Raw genomic sequence first — 22212 nt, 5'->3', positions numbered from 1 at the left:
ACAGTTGGTGTTGGGCTATTTCCAGTGGTGGAACCAAATGCTGTAGAAAGTTCTAGAAGGTGAGCAGAAGGAGGCGGGGCCAGTCTGATCGCCATGGCACCCGCCTCTCTCCGACTCCCACTACAGACACTTCATCATGGATAATTGAGAATATTACGAGCAAACATTTATCATCTCATACGCAGCACACTCACTGACGTTTTGCATCATTTACATGCCCTATTTGATTATGGGGTATAGTACGGTTTCAGGGTGACTATTTGCACAGCGGTCTAAATATCACAGCTCTTTACACCACAGCAGCCAGACAAAATCCCATCTGAACCCACTTCAGCCTTCTGTGAAGATGGAAATAAACCCCTACCCAGAAAAACAAATACTTGAAGAGTGAGCAGAGTACTCTTCTCCTTCAAGAGATTTTTCGGTAATGTTAATTATAGTATATTACAGCTAACATGACCAAACATAGTTATTAGCGTGTTAGGATACCAAGGCCAGAATGAAAGTGCATCTCACGTACTTATGCTATGCCATTTTATAGTAGAGTGTTCACACTGGAGAAGTCCAAAAAGAAAAAGTGCACTTTAATACCCGGATGAAGAGCAAAATGTGGAATATTGGACACTTGGCTATACTGAACTGTCGTAGCGGAGGAGGATGAATGACAAAATAACCGTATAAAATTTATACACCACTGTAAAACATTTTATGATCAGTGAGTCATGGCGATTTAACTCATCAAAATAATTAGTTATAATTAGTTTATACTGGGGCTGTCAAAAGATTAATCGCGATTAATCGCATCCAAAATAAAAGTTTGTGTTTACATAATATATGTGTGTGTACTGTGTATAATTATTTTGTATATAGATGCACACACATATATATTTCAGAAAAATATGTTATTTATATATAAAATGTTTATATTTATATAAAATATACATTATATATAGGCTACATTCAGTCTATATACAGTATATACATGCAAATATTTCTTAAATACACATGCATGTGTGGGTATTTATGTATTAAAAATAATTATACACAGTACACACACATATATTATGTAAACACAAACTTTTATTTTGGATGCGATTAATCGTGATTAACTGTTTGACAGCCCTAGTTTATACAAGATTAAAAAAAAAGATTCAGTCGTTTAATATAATTTAAGTTGAATGAATTGTATAACCAAGTTGATTCTACTTGAAAAATTAAGGCAACTGAACTCAAGTTGAAATAGGTGAAAAAGTGTATTGTGTGTGTCATAGAGTTGTGCAGGTGTGACGTCTGAACTCGCAAGACTATTTCCCCTCTGGTTCCTTCGAGATGTTCCCGTGGGGGGTTTCAATTAATGTGTAAAATAAAGCCTGTGGTTGACTATACTTTGACATTTTGTTCTACAACGTAAATCACACACACCCATAAGCCCCTTTCACACACACAGTCTTTACTGGTAACTAATTTCATGTGTGAACAGGAGGACCTTTTCAAAAATACTGGTAAACTGGTTCGGGCAACTTACCAGTATGGAAAGTTGTAACATTACCGTTAAATTACCGGTAATGTGCTCTGTGTGACCGTGGAATGAAGATTCCCGGTATGATCACGTTTGGGTCAGAACGTGATGACGTAAGAAGCCCGCTTTGGGCCAATCATAAAGACTTATGAAGATGACGTGATTACTCCGCGCTGTTTACAGTAAGATTTTTAATAGTTTTTCTATTTAAATATGCTCTACATGTAAATGATCATCTTTGACCGTTGCGCCACGTCTCGCAGCTTTTTCAGTGTGTCGCGCTCAAGACTCGGCCTTTTTTCCCCATTCATCCACTCTGCAGTTCCATACTATTATTATGCGAACCTCGTGTTTTTAAGAGCAAACACGCGTTCTGTTTGATCATCTGTTATGACTTTCAATCAGATATCAAATTGAACAGATAGTGAAACTAAAGTGCTTCTCATCCGGATGAATTAAGGCAACGGAGCGGCGTTTAAAGATCATTTCTGATGACTGACATCACAAAATTTACCGGTATTTTGGTGCTGATGTGTGAATGGTCTCGTAAAAAGCCATAAGGCCGTTGCTTGTGTGAACAACATATTTGTGTATATTTACCGGTAAAGTCATTCTGGTAATTTTACGGTAATTTACCGGGATTGCTGCATGTGTGAAAGGGGTTATAGTGAAAATGTGAATTTTGAAGCAGCTATGTTTATTTAAAAAAAACGTAAGTTTTTTAACAAGATAAGACAGTTTGGGGTGTGAGTGTGTGCACTGTAAAGTATCGTCAAGTTATGTTTACCACAGGTTTACAAAAAACAAAACAAACATATAAAACAATCTTTACCGCCATTAACAATTGAGTGCAAAACCAGGCCGAATAAATTGTACTTTAGACAAATGGCCAGTGCCAAAGGTGTACAGTATAGGCTCCAGCCACAAAACATGTCATCGCTGCTGCAAACAGCCAATGGTCTATAGGCGAGCTGCAATACAATGTTGTGATGGACACGATACCGAACAGGAAGGCAGTGTAGTTGAAAAAGAGTAGGTGTTAAATGGTCAGGAGTCAGGAGTATGTGTGTGTACGGGTAACAATCCTGAATGAACTGCAGTCGCTGAAGTAGTTTTTCAGGGACACCAAATAAAGGAGAATTGCAATAATCAATCTGATGTTACCAAAGCATGAAGAAGGACTTGAGACTGAGAAAGTGAGGAACAAAGTCTAGCAATATTACGTAAATGAAAAAATGATATGCAATATGTGAAATATTATTGATATGAGAGCCCAAAGAAAGCAAACCATCAAAAAAAACCCCAAGGTATTTCACTTTCACTTGAAATACTAACTGGACAGTTGTCAATAAGCAGAGTAAAAAACTGTGTTTTAGATAGACCCAATAAGAAGAACTTCACTTTTGTCAGTTTTAGGAAATAATTTGTTCTATATGTTAACATCCTGCAAACATTTCAGTTCAAAAGGGGATGGTAGTGAATGGAAATTTACTAGGGCTGTCAAAAGATTATTCGCGATTAATCGCATCCAAAATAAAAGTTTGTGTTTACATAATATATGTGTGTGTACTGTGTATAATTATTTTGTATATAAATGCACACACATATATATTTAAAAAAAATATGTTATTTATATATAAAATGTTTATATTTATATAAAATATACATTGGCTACATTCAGTCTATATGCAGTATATACATGCAAATATTTCTTAAATACACATGCATGTGTGGGTATTTTATGTATTAAAAATAGTTATACACAGTACACACACATATATTATGTAAACACAAACTTTTATTTTGGATGCGATTAATCGTGATTAATTGTTTGACAGCCCTAAAATTTACACATTTATTTAATAATAATAATAATAATAATAAATGTATTTAACTTTCGTAAATTACTATAACTGACCAAATGTATTGTTTAAGAATAATGTTAAATGTAATGTTGGACTGTGTTATATCTGCACTACATTACATTTTAAACTTCTGATGGTAGGCCTAAATGTAAAAATATTTGGAAAGCTAGCAGACCTGCAAGTTGACTAATGTTTATTTAGTAAAGGCTGTGGCAATGTCTTTGGATTTAATTATTTTTCAGTTCAGTTTACAGATCAACGAGGAAGTAACTGTACTTAAAGTGCACAAGCGCTTTTTTATTGTTCAAAATTAACTAAATTTAAATAATGAGTCAATACTTTTTTATTTTATTTTATTGTTTACTTTTTTTTAATACACCATCAATCCTTGTTCCAAAACCTGTTTTTGTCTTATGGTAATTCACTATGGTAAACCTTTTGTAAGTGTTAATTTTATTTTATAGTGTTTTATAGTGTGGTGGCAATTTTAATGATATTCATTGATCTTTAGTTAAATATAGATGATTCAAAGAATGTCACATGTGTGTCTCTCACTTGTAGTGAGAGAAGATTCTGTTTATGTACCTGGGGAGGCAGAAGAGGGAGACACTCCAGAGAACAGACGAACAAGGACCTCTGACCTAGATGTCAGAAGGCCATTTGGTGCAGGGGAGCTTAGTGGGCCAACTAGTGACGTCTATGGAAAACTACTGGGAGGAAGGCTCTGGGGGGAAGACGGCCTTGAAACTAAGATAAAAGCTAGTTCAGTCTGTCTGGGGGTGTGTCACTCTTCTGCACAGGGTAACAACTGTGAATTAGACTGCTCCTATTCTTGCAAGAATAAATACTTCTATTTTATATAATTTGACTCTGAGTGTCTCTTACGCAGTGATGTTTGTTTGAGATGAATTTTTGCCACAACAATAGTTTCTCATGAAATTGCATACTTGCGTCATTTGTCCTTGTGTGTCTCGTCATATCTGTAAACAGAGAAAAGTTGCTCGAGCTGCTTTGACGCGTGTCTGGTGTGGAAGTGGCAGAGGTTAGTTGAGTGTGTGTGTGTGTGTGTATCTGGTGTGGAAGTGGCAGAGGTTAGTTGAGTGTGTGTGTGTGTATCTGGTGTGCGAGAGAGGTTATTTGTCACGAGCGAGAAAGAGACATTGACATGGAGCCGCTAAATCTCCGACCTCAGAGGAATCACCCGTTTTAAACAAACGCCGGACAGAGGAGAGAGTCTCCTGGCAAAAAGAGAACGTGACAGAGCTCGTGATAAAACAAGAATCAACATCGGCTTGGCTTTTCAGAGATGGCGAGAATCTCAACAGGAGAGTGATACAGGTGTGTTATTGAACAGATAAACTGTCATATGTAGCTTTCTAACAGAGTTCACTGTAAAGCATTATCTATTGTCAAGCTCATTCAATCATGGTTGTTGTAACACTGTGTTAGAATTTATTTTCAAGGAAGTACCGTGTGTATTAATGGGCAAAACTACAGTAACGTCTTCAGCTAGTCAGCTTGAGATCCTTTCCATATAAACTGGTTATATCTCTTAAGCTTAGCAGTGAATGTTTTATGAGCAGTAAGATAAAAATATTCATCCGCAGACACGCAGAGCCGAAGCGCAAACCAGAAAAACCCAAACAAGGTTCTTCCGCAAAATGCATGCAGTTTTGTTTTTTGCAAGTTACATAGTGTACCTTTAATTATTTTTTCCAAACTTAATGTTTACTTTCAGACAGTGAGTGCACTTTCAGAGTGTTTGGATCTCACTGAATGAGTAAGAATAAACTAATAAAAACCCACAAAAGCACGTCTGACCATTTTCAAGCTGTACTCCCTGTGATGGCAGCCCAAAATAATAACACCATTTCCCGTTGAGATGTTCTGTAGGAAAATCTGTCCTGTTGCTCTTCTAACGGGTTCAGAGACCAAACCTTAATTTCTCGGTCCGAGACGATGACAACAAACTGTTACTGACAGAGAGTGCAAAGCGTTGCCATCTGCTGCAATCTTAAATGATCAGTGCCGAGCTTATGACAGTCCTGTCATTCCTGCATGCCACAAATGAGAGGCAGGGCACCATGAATAATTGAAGTTGGTTGCCCCATTTGTGTCATTGTCTTCTGTCATGATTGACAGGGCAGATTTGAAGTAATGAGAAAACAAAACAGTCTGTTAGTTCACCATGGTTTCCTTGACAACAGCTCTTCAACGTCACACGCAGCCCCAAACTCCCACGCCGACATATATGAACACAGAAACTCACAAATCACCTGCTCCGCGTTTCTTTACAACAAAAGCTGCACGCTCACAGAATTATTATTTGGTCTGGCGGGAATGCTAATGTGATGTCATCAGTGCCCAGCTGCTGTGGGAAATTATCATTACGCTGGAAAAGAAAAGACATGGTTTGGATAATTAAATTGGCTTTTGGACATTAAAAGGACAATTCTCTCATTACATTTACTCACCCTCATGTCGTTTTTCCCCAGAAAAGGAGAATTTTTGAAGAATCTTCTGATTTTTAATTTATGGTGCTGTATGTAACTTTTTCACTCTCCTGAAGCATAAAAATACAAGTTCACATACTCGTTTCTCTGAAAAACACTTCTACAGCCAGTTATTTTACTTTTAAATGTGCGTTTCGTGTTGGAATGTGTGTTTTTGTTTTGTTTTGAACTGCCAGTTCACCCAATAGTATTTCGACACCCCGGGATGCCAGTTGGCAGGAGAAACAGCGTATTGCAGTCAAACTGGGTCAGAGATTGCAGATTCTACCTGACCTAAAAAGCCTCGATATCCATCTAAAAATCTCTGTGATATTAAAACGCAGATAAATCAACTTACAGTGTGTAAGTCTCCCCGGCTTTCATTGTCAATGCACTCGTTCCTGTTGCGCGTCCGTCCTTAAACTGGCGACCCGCGTGTGCGTCGAGTCTGAGGAGGCGGGGCTGGGGAAACAACGATCTCCGATATTTCGAATTTGGGCTGCAGTACCTATTTCAACCACTAGCTGTCATTCTTACAGACTTGAGACCTGATTAAAGGGATACTCCACCGTTTTTTCATATTAAACTATGTTATTCTCTTATCTAAGACGAGTTGATACATACCTCTCTCGTCTCAGTGCGTGCACTGAATCACTCTGTCGGGCGGAGAGCTTTGAGAGCAGTTAGCTTAGCCCCATTCATTGTATATGGGCCAAACAGAGATGAAGTTAGAAGCGACCAAACAGATCCACGTTTTCTCTATTTAAATATAGTTACACGAGTAGTTACACGACCAAGTATGGTGACACTAAATAAAATGTGGCGCTTTTTATAAGCGGGTAAAATGGATAACTATAATGTATGGCGGAATAGCACTTATTGGGAGCACTTCGACTCGGCGCTGTAATATCTTCACTCGTGAAAAGTCCTCTCCCCCCTCTCCCTCATACTTCGTCAACTCTGCACAAAAAACTACTACTACTGCAGGCGTGCAGGTCACGTTGGTTCTATTGACGGAAATGACAGGGAGAGGGAGAGGGAGAGAGGACTTTTCACGAGTGAAGATATTACAGCGCCGAGTCGAAGTGCACCCAATAAGTGCTATTCCGCCATCCATTATAGTTATCCATTTTACCCGCTTATACAACACATTCTCATCCCAAAACGTCATATGACTGATGCTTTTGACCATACGTCAACATCCGACGTTTTAGGGTACCCTTTAACGTCAGTTATATGACGATCCCGGGGCGTCATATGTCTGACGCTTTACCTTTAGCGTCAGTTAGATGACGCGGGTAGGTTTAGGTCTGGGGTAGGGTTAGGATTAGATAGCGTCATATACTGACCTTAAAGGGTACCCTAAAACGTCGGATGTTGACGTATGGTCAAAAGCGTCAGACATATGACGTCTTGGGATGAGAATGGGCTGGCTTATAAAAAGCGCCACATTTTATTTAGTGTCACCATGCTTGGTCGTGTAACTACTCGTGTAACTATATTTAAATAGAGAAAACGTGGATGTGTTTGGTCGCTTCTAACTTCATCTCTGTTTGGCCCATATACAATGAATGGGGCTAAGCTAACTGCTCTCAAAGCTCTCTGCCCGACAGAGTGATTCAGTGCACGCACTGAGACGAGAGAGGTATGTATCAACTCGTCTTAGATAAGAGAATAACATAGTTTAATATGAAAAAACGGTGGAGTATCCCTTTAACGTGACCTCGGTCGGCTTTGGCAGACACACAGCAGCTCGGTGGGGAGGAACGTAGACTAAGCTTGGAGAACAGCTTGGAAGAAAGTTTCCCACAATGCTAGGAATTTGTGAATGAGTGGATACAATCCCTGAAACGCACTCTCTTTCAACAATATGTACATAGCTTTATTAATAATCTCATAATAGTTTAACTATCAATATTCTGTTCAAAGTAGAGCATTAAGGAAACCCATTAACATGTTTGAATCATTTGGGTGAATGAATAATGACAGAATTTTAAATTCTGGCCAAACTATTGCTTTAAGCATTCAGGTCGCCTGTACTGTAAATGAGGACAATGCACCGTATGACAGACAGTTTGAGGCTAAACTAATGATGCCCGTGCTGTAACGAAGGGTAGGAATAGCAGGATGGAGTCAGAAATGGCATGAAATGTTGTCAGGGTGTGACTGGGGACAGGAACTTCTATTAAGACCATCATCAGTCACACAGCGAGCGGGCGGTTCAGTCTGACAAAGAGCTGTCTAATTGATGAATCCCGCCGTCCTTCATGTTACACGTCATATCTGATTGGCGGATGATGGACCTCTGCTAGCGCTCGAGCATCCCGACTCGTCCAACAGGACAAATGAACGTGCTTCTAATGTTGTTGTTTCTCATTATCATCCTCCGATTAGCCCTTACCCGTGCATATTGTTATTTGTAATTACCGTGTCAAATAAAAAAAGGCTGCATGTCTTCAGCTGACAGATGGGAGGATTCCAGCTTTCAATGCGAATTATCTAAGACAGAAAATGAATATGCGCGGCTCATTAGTCTGCCAGAGCTCAACACAGAACAGCAGCATTTTAGACTTAAAGGAATCATTCACTCAAAATTAACTCTCTTTCGTTTCTGCATGCTGCTATTATTTTTGTTGTTGATTTTTTTTGTTGGTGGAGCACAAAATATTAGATAATAGTTCTAGTGTTCTGCAACTGAATGTGAGGTGATAGTTTGCATATTTGGAATTGGAAATTATATTTGAGAACTGCATCGGATGTTATCATATAACTATAGAAGTCTTGAAACATAGTGAATAAGTCATATGGACTACATTGTCTATGAAAGCCTGAGGACTGACGTTTTTGCTGGGAAAATTAAAAGGATTTTCCTTGTGCGCTCCTGAGAGCCTCTCTTCCATTCGGTGACACAGGAAATGAATGCATATGCGATGTTCATGATGAATTCTGTAGTCTCACATAGTCAGATATAGTCTATAGTCTCAAATATACTTTATAGTCAAACTTTAATAACATAGTGGTGAATTGCAGAGCGTGTGCAAACATATACACATCGATGATCAGATGATCACCCAAAAATGAAAATTGTCATTAATTATTCACCCTCATGTTGTTCCAAACCCGTAAGACCTTCGTTCATCTTCAGAACACAAATGAAGATCTTTTTAATGAAATCTGAGAGCTTTCTGTCCCTCCATTGACAGCTACACAACTACCTTTTTGATGCTTCAAAAAGTTCATAAAAAGATCGTAAAACTAATCCAAATGAATTAAGCCGTTTAGTCTAAATTTTCTGAAGAGACTCGTTCGCTTTATATGATGAACAGATTGAATTTACATATAAACATTTATCAACACAAATCGGTTGTGGTAAAAGGAAGCTCAAGCATGTTCTCTTGACGGGCAAGAACCAATGAGGTTCAGTCTCGTGTTACGCATCACGTTTGAGCTTCTGTAAGAACCAATGAGGTTCAGTCTCGTGTTACGCATCACGTTTGAGCTTCCGCAAGAACCAATGAGGTTCATTCTCGTGTTACGCAGCACGTTTGAGCTTCTGTGTTCAGTCTCTTGTACGTGTGCAAGTGCGAACACGATCAATAAGTTGTTGACTGCATGTAAATTATACTTTTATGTTGTTTGGTTTTGTTTAAATGGAAAAGAACTGCATGCACGTTTTTTTTTTATTCTCTTTTTCTGTAACATGGAAAAAAAACAGCAAATAAATAAAGTATCTAATGGTTTTCAAATTTTTGGTGAACTATTCCTTGTAGAGACTGCAATACACTCTTAAAAATGAAAGTCCATTATTGGCATCCATTGCTCCATAAAGAGATTTTATTTTCTTAGATTTTGAAAATGTTCAACACACTAAGGGAACAATAGTTATTTTGAGAACTGGTCACTTAAAGGTTCTTTGGGGAACCAAAAAAAGTTATTCTTTTTAAGAGTGTATGGTAAATGTTCCACACGGCCACATGTTTGAGGAAGCTTAGCTAGACAACTAGAGAAAGCCATATTGTGAAATCCTAAATAAAGTTGACATGTGACATATGAAAACAATGTACTTTTTGGCTCAAACCCTTCTTTGTTCATTTATGGCTATATACGCATATGCCACACGTGTCTACATTGACATTTCTGCTGAAACTGTAATGAGACAGCTTAGCGGCAGGATTCTGTCAGCTGTTGAGGAAAGTAAAGGGATGTTGTCGAAACACCCAGAGATCAAAAAAGCCTTCCGTGGGCGAATGCCCATTCCTCTACGACCTGTTTTTAACTGAACAAGGAGGATGAGATGCAAACAGCTGCTTAGAGTAACAGCTTTTCTCATGAATGATACATGCGCCTGTCCCAGTGAATCAGAGTAGAGGAGAAAAGTAGGTCAGTGTTCCTCTGTGTTTTCTGTGAACACTTCACACGCCGTTATGAAACTCTGAACATAATGCGTGCCGCTCAGGACCACCCAAACCGGGGGATCTATAAAAACCTGGACGTGTTAACAGACCTCCTACACCGAATTTAGCGAGATTCCTGTTCGTCGGTCCTTCAGGGAACGAGGGTTACCATACGTAACCGAGACGATTCTGCTAATAGGGATAGTTCACCTCAAAATGTCACCATTTACTCATTCCGCTCCAAATGTGCGTTACGTCTTTCTTTTGTGGAAAACTAGGTTGAATGTCCAGGGTGCTCTTTTTCATAAGGGGGCTCTAAAAAATGTCAAAAAGCACAATAAAAATATCCTAAGTATAGGACAAACACCCAGTGGGCTGAAAGCACAAGACAACTCTGGCTAAAGAAAAGACCAATATTTAATTTGTTATTCACTTAAATCTCATTTGCTGTCAAGACCAAAACTGCCACTTTTTAGTTTGCTGTCCGAGATGGAGCAGCTCTGGTATTCCCAGGAAATGCTCGATTATAATGTGGATTTAGGAATACAACATGCACCGACAAGCTTCCCAAACATATAATCTGGCTGTCTCAGCAAAAGCAGAGCTTTAAGGGCTCCTCCTGGTGTTCCGACTGAATAAAATCTTGATGGTTTAATGTTTGAAAATTAGGAAATTAAGACAGCCATACAGTACATGTTAGTTTTTGAATTTTACAGTTGTATTGCAATAGTAATAGTAAGACATCTCTCTTGCTCTGCCCTGATATCCTGAAAGTGTTTTTTTTCCAAGGTTGAGCTATATACTCCCCTGTCTTAGGCCCCATCCACACTACTGCGTTTTGGTTTAGAAACGGATAATTAAAAAACGAATACGATCTCCGTCCACACCAGCGTTTTAGCTGCGTATTAGAATTGATCTCCGTCCACATTAAAACGCGGATCACGTGACCATTCACCAACACTGGGCATGCGCGTGCCGGTGTAAACACAACTTCATTGATAAAATTATCCCACCATGCTCTGGGTTAACCCCAAACCGACGCTCCATGTACGGTCAACGCCGCCGCTGCACACGGGAATTGTCACAGATCGCTCGAATAATAGCTTGACTCCGGCGCATGTAGGCAGTTATAGCGCTGTAAAATGCAGAATTTACTTGTACAACAACAGCCGCTAGCAAAGATATACGCCATGACTGATGACACCCAATCATAGAGCCGAGCGTGAGCCTCTACTTCGTCATCGTTTCTAAAGTCCTCCGTTTTGACCCGTCTACACTAAAACGCCCTCCGGAGATTCAAAACGAAAAACGGATCGGCAGCGTTTCTAAACTTCTCCGTTTTGGGTCTCCGTTTTTGCCGTTTTAGTGTGGACGGGAGGTGCAAACGTAGCAAAAGGTTTCCGTTTTTAAACGAAAACGCAGTAGTGTGGACGGGGCCTCAGGGTCTAAAGTAGAATTATGCTCCCTTGGGAAGAGGTTGCTTAGCAAATACCCCATTAATGGTTAATACAGGCAGGGTGAATAGAGTTATGTAGGGCCGTATAGATTCCCTCTACTTCATTTACTTCCCTCTTCAACTGCGGTTAGGTTAGAGTAGGTATTTCTACTCCATTTTGGATGGGTACTTCAAATGCCTCTCTTGTAAGACCCATGGTCAATTCTATAGCGGGAAGAAGTGGCTTTATTCAAGTCAGGGTTGAGCTGCTCTGCCCCGGTGCAACTGTTTTTTTAAGAAGAGCATACGCTCCTCTGCTGCCTACTTGAGCTTAGAGTAAGTTGGATGAAGTTCCCTTGTCTTGGCAATGTTGAGCTGTCTTCCCCAGTTACACTAGGGTCTTTAAGTAGCGTAGGACCGAAGCTCCCCTGCCATTTCTAGGGGTTTTTAGAGCTTGGGAGATGAGAGTTACTAGACAACTGCAAAAGTATGTCCTGCTCTTTGATTGCCTTCCTTCATGAGTAAGAGTAAGGATGTAGGCTCCCCCTTGGAGGAGGGGCAACATCAATATTGTAGCCTGAAGTGCTAATTACTGTCGTTTTAGCGCCTTGCACGTTTCTCTCTCCAACTGGGTCTTAAATAAGGTCTTTGCTCCTCTTTTCGGTTGGGTTCCACGTAAAGTCTCTCTATGATCAATGTTTAAAGAACTTGACAAGTAGAGGTAGTTTGCCTCTTTGTTATTTTGCACTCTATAACTTGGACGAGTGAATGGAGTCTTTTATGGATCCAGGAGAAGTACAGATATAGGATTAGGTCTCTCCTAGTTTACTTTTCATGGCGAGAATCGTTGGCAACTATATTATGCCGCTCTGGTATTTGCCTTCCTTCAGATGAAACTAAAATGCTAAAACGGGTTATTTCAGTAAACAGTTTTTGTTAGTTGCCCACGTATTAGTGTGTATGTAAACATGATCACTGATGTCAAACCAAGTGCAATGTGCCTTCATGCTCCATATTTGAATTGAATGAGATTTGAGAGCTATGGCAGAGAGGATAAATTCCAAATATTTAAGAAATAAATTTCAGACTGTTTATCAAAAAGTTATTGTATGTGTGTAGGAGCCATGGGTTCATGTAATTTTCCTTCACACCACTAGAGGGCATATACTGTATTTATGTGGTCAAATCGACACAGAAGGGTGCACGAAGAAGGTCAAACAAACCGTGAGAGTACCGAATTTTGGTTGTAGTTCCACCAGAGTTCCACTGGGGGTGATCGCCCATGAGTGCAAAATGAATGGGAGTCTATGGAGCTAGACGGCTAAATTTGTCTCTTTCACCCGATTGCCGTTGAGAAATCTCAGATTTGATTGTAGGTTTTGCAAGTTCAACATCGGTTATAGGTCGAAAGTTGAATGAACGAGTACTTATGTCCTTTCGATTTCTTACAGGTTGAGTTGTTGTTGCCCATTACACGCTAGCATTCTGCTAATGAACGCTGGTTGGTCAGTGAAGGACTGATTACAACCAGAGATACCGCTTGATGGCATCGTAGCATCCGAAGCGGGACCAGAATATTAAGAACTTTAGTTTTACAAAAACTCTTCTAGCACGTGTGTTTACCTGTGTCCGCTGTCTCGAGAGAACAGAAAGTGCAGAGCGCGAAAGCACCAAAGTGACTGAAGGATTGCCGTTAAGCAGTATCTCTGGTCGTACAATGTGTATGACGTCATTGACATTTTAAAAGACTTTTTAAAGCAAATAAGTGACTCTAACACTATATCTAACACCCAACAATGTGTAATTTCTTTGCATCTCGTTTCGAATACAACATTCAAATTACTAGACAAAAAATTATATCCTGAGAAAAGTGTATTTTGAGGGGTATATCTCCATAGACCTCCATTCATACTGCACTCGTCCTGTGAGCGCCCTCATATGGGACCAGAGTGGAACTGCAACCAGTTCAGAAGCCGGAAGTTTACTGAGAGTGGGAGTTCTCCTCTTATTAGACATTCTCTGCCGTGATGGACTTGAATGGATTGTTTTTGATAAGGTGCATGAAATGGACCATTCTTTTCTATCTTTTTTGTTTTGTTTTTGTTTAATCTTGAAAGAAACGGACAATAAATGGATTGGAATATCCAACTTTATTTTCAAAGGTTTACTTTTTATCTGTTCAACAAACATACGCGTTAAAACCAAGGATCTAAAAATAGGACAAACACGTGCCTACAGTGTGAAAAAAAGACAGGTTTTTTTTCATGTGGGTGAACTTTCCATGTAAAGATTAAAATATATAAATAGTTAACAATTTTCGCATTTCAATATAGTAATTATAGGATTGATGCACACATGGCTAATCACATACCAAGACCACATGACCTTTTCACTTGATTAAGAGATGCAGCCCCCTTCGTGATTAGATTAGTCTTTTTCTATGCTGATTCAACACCTCCTGAAATCATTAATCAGATCTGCACCGCAGTGTAACATCCGTCATATTTAATTATTTCATTACATTTCAATTAAAATGTCTTGTTTCAAATTGAAATACTCGGATTTAGATAAAAAAAAAATTAAAAGTCCTTTGAGCACACAAACAAAAATAGCTTTCACCATAGGCGTCCATTTTTATACCTTGCGTTCAGGTCTTAAATGTCACACACACGAGCAGAAATGTGAGTCGTCTTGGCAGATGCAGGCCGTTGGGGAAAGAGCAGCAGGCAAGATCTTAAAAGGAAGGTGTGGCTGTTCTACAAATCTGACTAACAGTCGCAAATTCCCTTTAAATCCAGTCTGCTGGGAAATCGGGCCTGTTCATTGGTTGGATAAATGACATGACATACACCACTGGAGACGAGATTGACCTTTTCAGCGTAAATGATGACCTCAATACAACGCGAGTCATCCACTTTGCATGTGACATACATGCAGCCTAAATAGATTATAACAATATATCATCTATAATAAGATCATAAAAACCCATATAAACCACCGCCGATGCTTTATCAAAGCACACTGGAGAAGAGGACCTTATACAAAACATGCTCTGATGCCAAACCTAGCAATGCGCCGCCTTAGTAGGCAGATTTTTGACGCATAATAGGTGCGCTTCCTCCTAAGATACTTTGTTTAGGACAAATTTTAAGGAAGCATTGCATTTATAAATCCCAGAATGCATTGTGACAAGTTTGATAGAGTGAAACAGTCTACCAGTCTACCTTTGGTAGTGAACCAGTCTACCTTTACCTTTTTACTTCTTTGGAAGTAAAAACTCCTACCTACTGTGAACTCAGAGGTTGTTAATTGCTTTAGTTGAACTTATTTCAAGTTATTTTTTAAAGTAATCATGATTAACAGCTGAATTCATGGTGAAAAACTACATTACCCATGATGCTGTACAGAAAGTTCCACCAATCAGTGAGTAGCAACAAGCTAATTATGCCAAAAGAGCTCCTAGCTCCTCCCACTCCCATGAAGCACTGTGAATGATGTAAGACTGAGGGTGCGTTCTATTATTTATCCTGTGTGACTTAGTATGAATTGTTTTTGGACCGCTTTGGTTGTTTAAATGAAGATTTGAATCACTCGTATTACTGCAATACCTTACTGCGTCCGTCTCACTGCCTGTGGGTATGGGAATCGGTCTTGTTGTGAGTCCAATATTGAATGAAGCCTTGTTTCAAACGGGTCTTACTAACGTGGCTAGCGTTGCTAACAGAAGATAAACTAAAACATGAAATAAAGTGAAAATTTTAGAAGTTCAAATGGCTGAGTTTTGATAAGCGCCTGGTACTCGGCCAGTGCTACCATAGCAACAGCTTTCCGGGTGGCGTCCATGTTTTTTCTCCGACTCGGACGCGCAAAACATACCAGAACGCTTGAGGTGTGGAAATGGTGTCATATCCGAGGGCCGAGTCGGTTCGTTGACAATAATAGAACGCACCATCAGTCTCCCTATGCTTTCAAACTTTCAAATACTTAAGTATTTGTGTATATATATATATACTTCGCAACAAACTAAATTGTCATTTGCAGTGCTTCAAGGGATTGTATGTCTTTTACCTGTCTTTTTGCCCAATTTTAAAATACTTTTTTGCTTAAAATAAAACTTTGTAATGATATGATTAATCAATCCCTATGGGAAAACTGAATGGAAAAATACTTCCGGAACCAGCCACAGCATTTTGATCGCCCCCTGGTGGTTGGCTGCAGTATAGCTCATAAACCCCACCATCTCCATGTAATCGAATGGGGCACTAGCCCAAAAATAAATAAAAAATCCAATTACACTACTCAAAGGTAGGTTTTGTCCATGATGATTGACAGCTGTGCGGGAGTGTGGGCAGCACTTTGATAACTCAGGATCACCACTGCGCAGACTCTGGACGACCGTTTCTGGGATATTTTGGCTTCATTTTTCTATAGTGGAGAGTGGGGCGGCAGTGGCTCAGTGGTTCATGTAGGTTGTCATTGGTGGCCATTGGGTCTGTGAAAGCGCTATATAAATGTAGTCCATTTACCATTTAATTTTTCTATAGTGGAGACACGTCGTCCATCTTTTTTACAGTCTAGGGTGGGCACTAAATCTAAGATGTGGGACAAAAGAAATTGATTATCTATCTAATTGAATATTTATCCTCTAATTGTGTTTATTGTGCTTTTTGAAGCACTTTGCTTAGCGACATGCTAATGCCAAACACCATAGGAATCAATTGTTAGCCGAGCGCTCCTTCGAGAGAACAGATTTTTTCATGAAGCCATGAGGTTTGATTTTAGTTAGCATGAAGCCTGAAAAGTAGGGTCTGTACCCTCTCCAACCCATCCTGTTGGGACACTTGTCCTCTTTTAGTGGTCATACTCACATTCACGATGGCCTCTTTGGTCTGTGACATATCTGATATGACCCCGTCTGTGATGATGAGGAGCACGAAATATTGCGAGCCGTCCTGGACAGCAGCTGCGTAACTTCAGAGACAAGACAAAACAACAATACACACTTCAAGACTGCTCGTTTTTCTCCTTTTCCTGGTTTTCAAATGTCTCAAACTCATTTCACCATGTTCTGCTTTGTTTGTTGAAATAAAGCTTTGCCTCCGCCAGCTCTGAGCTAGAGCCTGAGGAGGTGTATCATGCTTCAATTTAGAAAGTCTAATTCAAATCTGCGGAAGATGGCATTTTTAATTACCACAGTGGATGCGGTGTAATCAGATGGAAAATGATTTGGTTGTGTGATGCTGTGACACGAGGGAGGGGGCGGAGATGTCTTCAGACAATTACTTTGTCTCCTTTTTCTGGAAACACACCCACTATCCTTTCAAATAATGATTAAAAAATAGCTGCAGTCAGTTCTGAGTCATTCTGTTATGACACCTCTGCTGTGAGCTTTACGACGGGATAACAAGCTTGCTCCATGTCAGCAACTTTCTTTTGTCAGTTTTTGGGCTAACACAAGCAGCGCATGGGTTCAAACTAGGGGTGGAACGGTACATGTATTCGTATCGAACCGAAACGGTACGGGCGTCACGGTTCGGTGCACGAATTTACACGGAGAATACACGGTATAAAAATAAATAAAACTCGCATGCAAATTAATTAATGTAATGCGGAACTACTGTTAGATACGTGGGTTCTTTAGGGACACATAATCTGTACCATCGGCTTAGCTCTGAACGCGCGTTCACTTCAAACGTTGGCTTAATTTAGACGCGCGTCCTATTCGCTTTGGACTAGAGTCGAACTAGACGCGATAGACGCGAATTTGACGCTCTTTTCGCGTTTGGTGTGACCGCATAATGAACAGGCTGCGATGTCAAGATTGCAATGCTGGAGTGTGTGTGTGCGCGCGAGAGAGAGAGAGAGAGAGAGAGAGAGAGAGAGGCGCAGGCGCGATAGAACAGTGGAAACATAAAAACATACTCCGTCATTTTGTTCATACAGATCATAAAACCTGCAAAGTGTTTACTTATATTTGTGTACACTCGCAATAAAACACAACATTGTGCTTTTGTCACACTGTAAACTCTTGTCAAACTGTAACCTACAACTGTCACCCAACCAAAATCACACACACACACACACACTCACACACACACACTGTTTTAAAAGCAAAACATATTTATCCAACTCCATTTCAAAACAGTCTGTGGGTCCCATCTTTTGGACATTCGTCATATTGCATTGGTTTTCATTTCTTGTCATCGGAGCACTAATCTTACACTAATCTACCATGTTTTTAATGGTAGTATTATTTTATACAGAAATCAATTATTTATAATTCAGATGAGAATAATGTTACATTGTCAATTAATAATGTTAATTAAAATTAAGGAAAACAAACATATTGATCTGAAATATAGCAAAATAATTTTAAAATTAATTCAGGTACAATTACCAAACATATCGCAAGGTCTTTTTGTCTTTTTATTAATTAAATGAATAAACTAATTATATTAAACTATTGTCAGTGCACTACAAATAAACTGGTTCTATGCCTTTAGTAATAAAACTTATTTAAAAATGACAATGCCTTCTGCATTTTTGTTTTGCTTTTTCCCTCCATTGTACCGAAATCGTACCGAACCGTGATGTCTGAACCGAGGTATGAACCGAACCGTGACTTCTGTGTACCGTTCCACCCCTAGTTCAAACCCCAGCGTTTGGCTTTCGTGGACAGACACGACCATCGTTTAGAGAATATCGGAGAGTCATACAAGCTGAAGCCGAGGAAATCATCTCAAGTGTCTTCAAGGATATGATCCGTGAGAAAGTGCACAGCCAAACAGTTTTTCTTATTCTGATTCATGATGTGTCTGTTGTTCATATATGCTATGCGCTTGAAAATCTAAACAAAGATCAATTTCGCTATTCATGCAGAAAATAACATTTGCATTGCATTCCACTAAATCTGGGCGATCTATCATTTGTATGCAAAGTGCAAACAGGCTGACATTTTACATGGCAACAAAAACAACCGGAATCGCTTTTGAATTTTGAAACGATACAAGAGCAGTCAAAGCCAAGGTTAGCTAGAGGAGGAGTGCTAAATAAATATCAGTTTGTGCTGTGTTTAGATGCTTTTACTCAAGACAGCCACCACATATTAAGGACTGGCGGGTACCAAATGTACTCGCTTATCAATCTTAAAAACCAATATTGTCAGTGACGAGCCTTACGCAAAGCGGTCTGACACGGCAGAGCTGACCTTCAGCTGACCAGAGTTCGAGTCCCGGCTCGATATAATATAAATATTAGAAACAAACTTGAAAAACTTGTTTTTTTAAAACCATGGAATTCACTGAAATAAATAAGTTGAAATACTAAAATAGCTAAAACTAAAACCAATTCAAAATAAATGTAAGCTAAATAGAAATATTTAGAAAGGTATTTCAATAGGTTTTAAAACTAGATTTTGTAACTAAAAAGCACATAACAAAATGACTAAAACTTATGCTAACCTGAAAAAGGAAGATTAAAGCTAATAAAATAAAATGAACCTTCCTGGTCTTTCGAACCTGGCATCAAACCAATAATAGCTTACTTTTAGTTACCCAAAAAAAGGTTCATGAACACACTGACAACATAAGCTGATATTAAAAATGATTGTGTATTTTCAAGGATTTTGGGAGAAACTTACCTGGCCACGTGATTTACAACAGGAGCAAAGTTAGTAGGTCCGTATAGCTGGACGGTCTTTAGACTCTGATGGTACGCCTCCAATATCCCCTCAATACCATTACAGTAGGGATTTTCGATATTTCCATTCTGAAAGACAGGAATCAATGGTTCACGTGTGTGCCTTCATTTAAGCCAACAGCAGTTCGACAGAAAACAATGCTGAGGAGAGAAAACATGGATCGTGTCAATCAATATGACAGCAGAAGTTGCCAATTATAGACGTCTCCCATACAGTCTTGTCTCAGCAACATTGAACCGCTTTCAAAGCAACAGCATCTCACGCTCTCCGAGAAAGTGAGAAAAACAGAAAGACATTGAGAGTCTTGCATCAAAAAAAACCCCAAAAAACTTTTTTAGACAAATCACAGGGAGTTTGGGACAAAAGGAAGTTGAACATCAGCTCACTCACTAGGGGGAACTCATGAGACACCCGTCCGTCGGGGGGCAGCTTGGCTCCAAACCCCAGCGCAGGGAACATCTTGTCACTGTCATAGTCCTGGATGATTTCTCCCACTGCCTTCAGTGCCAGGGCGTAGGCGTTCATCTGGTAGGGGTTCATGTAATGGAGAGACGTGGACTGGGATGGGTTACCTGGAAATTAAACAGCAAACAAAAAGTTATTTAGTACTACAAACATATTAGAAAGACAAACTGAGAGCATTTTTACACAAGTGTGTAAAAAAAAAAAAAAAATCATGATTCTCTTCATATTCAAATGTCAACACATTCGTTACAACATCTGTCAGCTAAAATAAAAATAAAAACAAAACACATAAATTCAGGATGGAAATTATGATAGTAAATAAGCTTATATATTTCATGTCCTGGCTCTTCCAAGCTTTATAATGGCAGTGAATGGAGGATGAGATTTTGAAGCCCAAAAAAGTGCATCCATCCATGATAAAAGTAAATCCACACGACTCCAGGGGGTTAAAAAAGGCCTTCTGAAGCGAAGCGATGCGTTTGTGTAAAAAAAATATCCATATTTACAACTTTATCAACTAAAATAACTAGGGATGTCCCGATCAGGTTTTTTTGCCCTCGAGTCCGAGTCATTTGATTTTGAGTATCTACCGATACCGAGTCCCGATCCGATACTTATATAATACATAAAAAAAGAATAAAGAAGAGCGAAAACAGATCAAGGATGTTCCTTATTTTTTATTTAATTCACCTTATTTTAACATTCAACAACTCTGTTAACAAACAGAGCACTTCTGTGAGGTAGCTTGAACAAGCAAGTAATAAATAACATAAAATCTTCACTTTTGGACTTTAGTGCAACAGTCAATATAGAAAAAGTCTAATATAAAAACAAATAGCACCTCAACTTAAAATACCCGGCAGGCATGTAAACAAAAAATAAAAATGTTTTAAAAGTGAATAAAAAAATAATGAGAATATATATATACATTAGGGGTGTAACAGTTCACAAAATTTGCGGTTCGATACGATACAGCAAAAAGAAAGAAATGCCAGAGAAATTTCCTATTTATTAAAAGAAAAACTATTTTTAAATAAGTTTGAGTTTTCCTACATCTTGAAACTTTCAGGTTTATAAATGGGGGTAATCTTTGAAGGATGAACAAATAATGTTTTGGTAATCACATTAAAAATAACATTTAAATGTATATTTATATAATATTTGAGTTTTGAAGTGCAACATTAAATCCATGTTCATTCACGGGCGGCACAATGTTTCTCCTGGTGTCCACGTCAGCGCTGTTTGATCTAATAGAGATCTACGGTTAATAACGGAGAAATGTGAATGCTTCTCACTAGATCTCGCAGCGATGTTATTACTTCAGTGGCGAACTCAATTGTTTTCTTCACTGGATCTCTTAGCACAGTGTCGCTTGATCTCGCGCTGCACAGGTGTTGCTGGTCCGAACTGATAAATGGTCCATTAAGCACAATATAATGAGTAGCGCAGTTTCGTTCTGCTTTCATTACGTTTGCCATTTGATGTTGCACAACGTTGTGGTGATCGCGCCAGCGCGGATTTTGTCTGCAGGGAAAATGGTCCTAGGAATCGTTCGGTTTGTATGCGTACCGAACCGGAAGCCTCGTACCGAAATGGTTCAATAATTACGAATACATGTACCGTTTCACCCCTAATTTACATATATCCGAGTCCTGATTGGGAGGTAGCGTCCGATTCCGATCGAGCCTGAAACCACGTGATCGGGCTCGATTTCCGATCACGTGATCGGATCGGGACATCCCCAAAAATAACTAGCTTCCAGCAGACGGCCGTACGCATGGATTTACGGTGGAAGAGTAACACTTGACCTGACGAATGACGTAACGACGAACGCGAAAGCGCCGAGGATCGATCAAAACAAAACACCAGTCATGAATTACAAGTCTAAAACGACAATTTTTAAAGAGAAATGTGGGAGGAGCTTGAGTTTGTTGCCCAGCCCTGTTTGTTTGAACCACCAGCGGCGTCAAAGCTTACGCTACTCCTACATCTACGTCATTCATCGCGTCAAGTGTTACTCTTGTGGCGTAAGTCGACTTGCGTAGGCCGTCTGCCAGAAGTTCGTTATTTTAGTTGATAAATATGGATATTTTTATACAAACGCATCGCTTCGCTTAAAGCCTGGAACACACCAAGCCGACGCCGACGAACTAGCGCTGATGAAAGCCGACTGTGTTGTCGCCTCTCGTCGGGGTAAAAAGCTGCACTTGAACACCGAGAGAACTACAGCCGACTGTCAGCTAGAATGCGCGTTCTGCGCCTGCGTGTAAATGAGACAACTGTCTATTTCTGCAGATATATTCTCTATATTCGTCATTCAAAAAGGGAAACTGACGCTGCCGG

The 22212-nt window shown here is 39.4% G+C and overlaps 1 protein-coding gene across 2 annotated transcripts in view; it reads right to left on the bottom strand.

Moving 5' to 3' along the window:
- The window catches only part of cpne5b (copine Vb), a 196329-nt gene that overhangs the window by 5626 nt on the left and 168491 nt on the right, over positions 1-22212 (bottom strand). For both annotated transcript variants that reach the window (XM_056252427.1, XM_056252428.1), the window contains 3 exons: positions 19795-19976; positions 19345-19472; positions 16574-16676 (listed from right to left, as the gene is read on the bottom strand). In XM_056252427.1, coding sequence (XP_056108402.1) covers positions 16574-16676; positions 19345-19472; positions 19795-19976 — 413 coding nt within the window. The remainder of the gene's footprint in view (positions 1-16573; positions 16677-19344; positions 19473-19794; positions 19977-22212) is intronic.

Source organism: Rhinichthys klamathensis, unplaced genomic scaffold, assembly GCF_029890125.1.
Source record: "Rhinichthys klamathensis goyatoka isolate OS25496 unplaced genomic scaffold, OSU_Roscu_1.1 h1tg000095l_1, whole genome shotgun sequence".
In the NCBI taxonomy this organism is placed as follows: Eukaryota; Metazoa; Chordata; class Actinopteri; order Cypriniformes; family Leuciscidae; genus Rhinichthys; species Rhinichthys klamathensis.
This window is presented reverse-complemented; position numbering and strand designations above follow the sequence as displayed.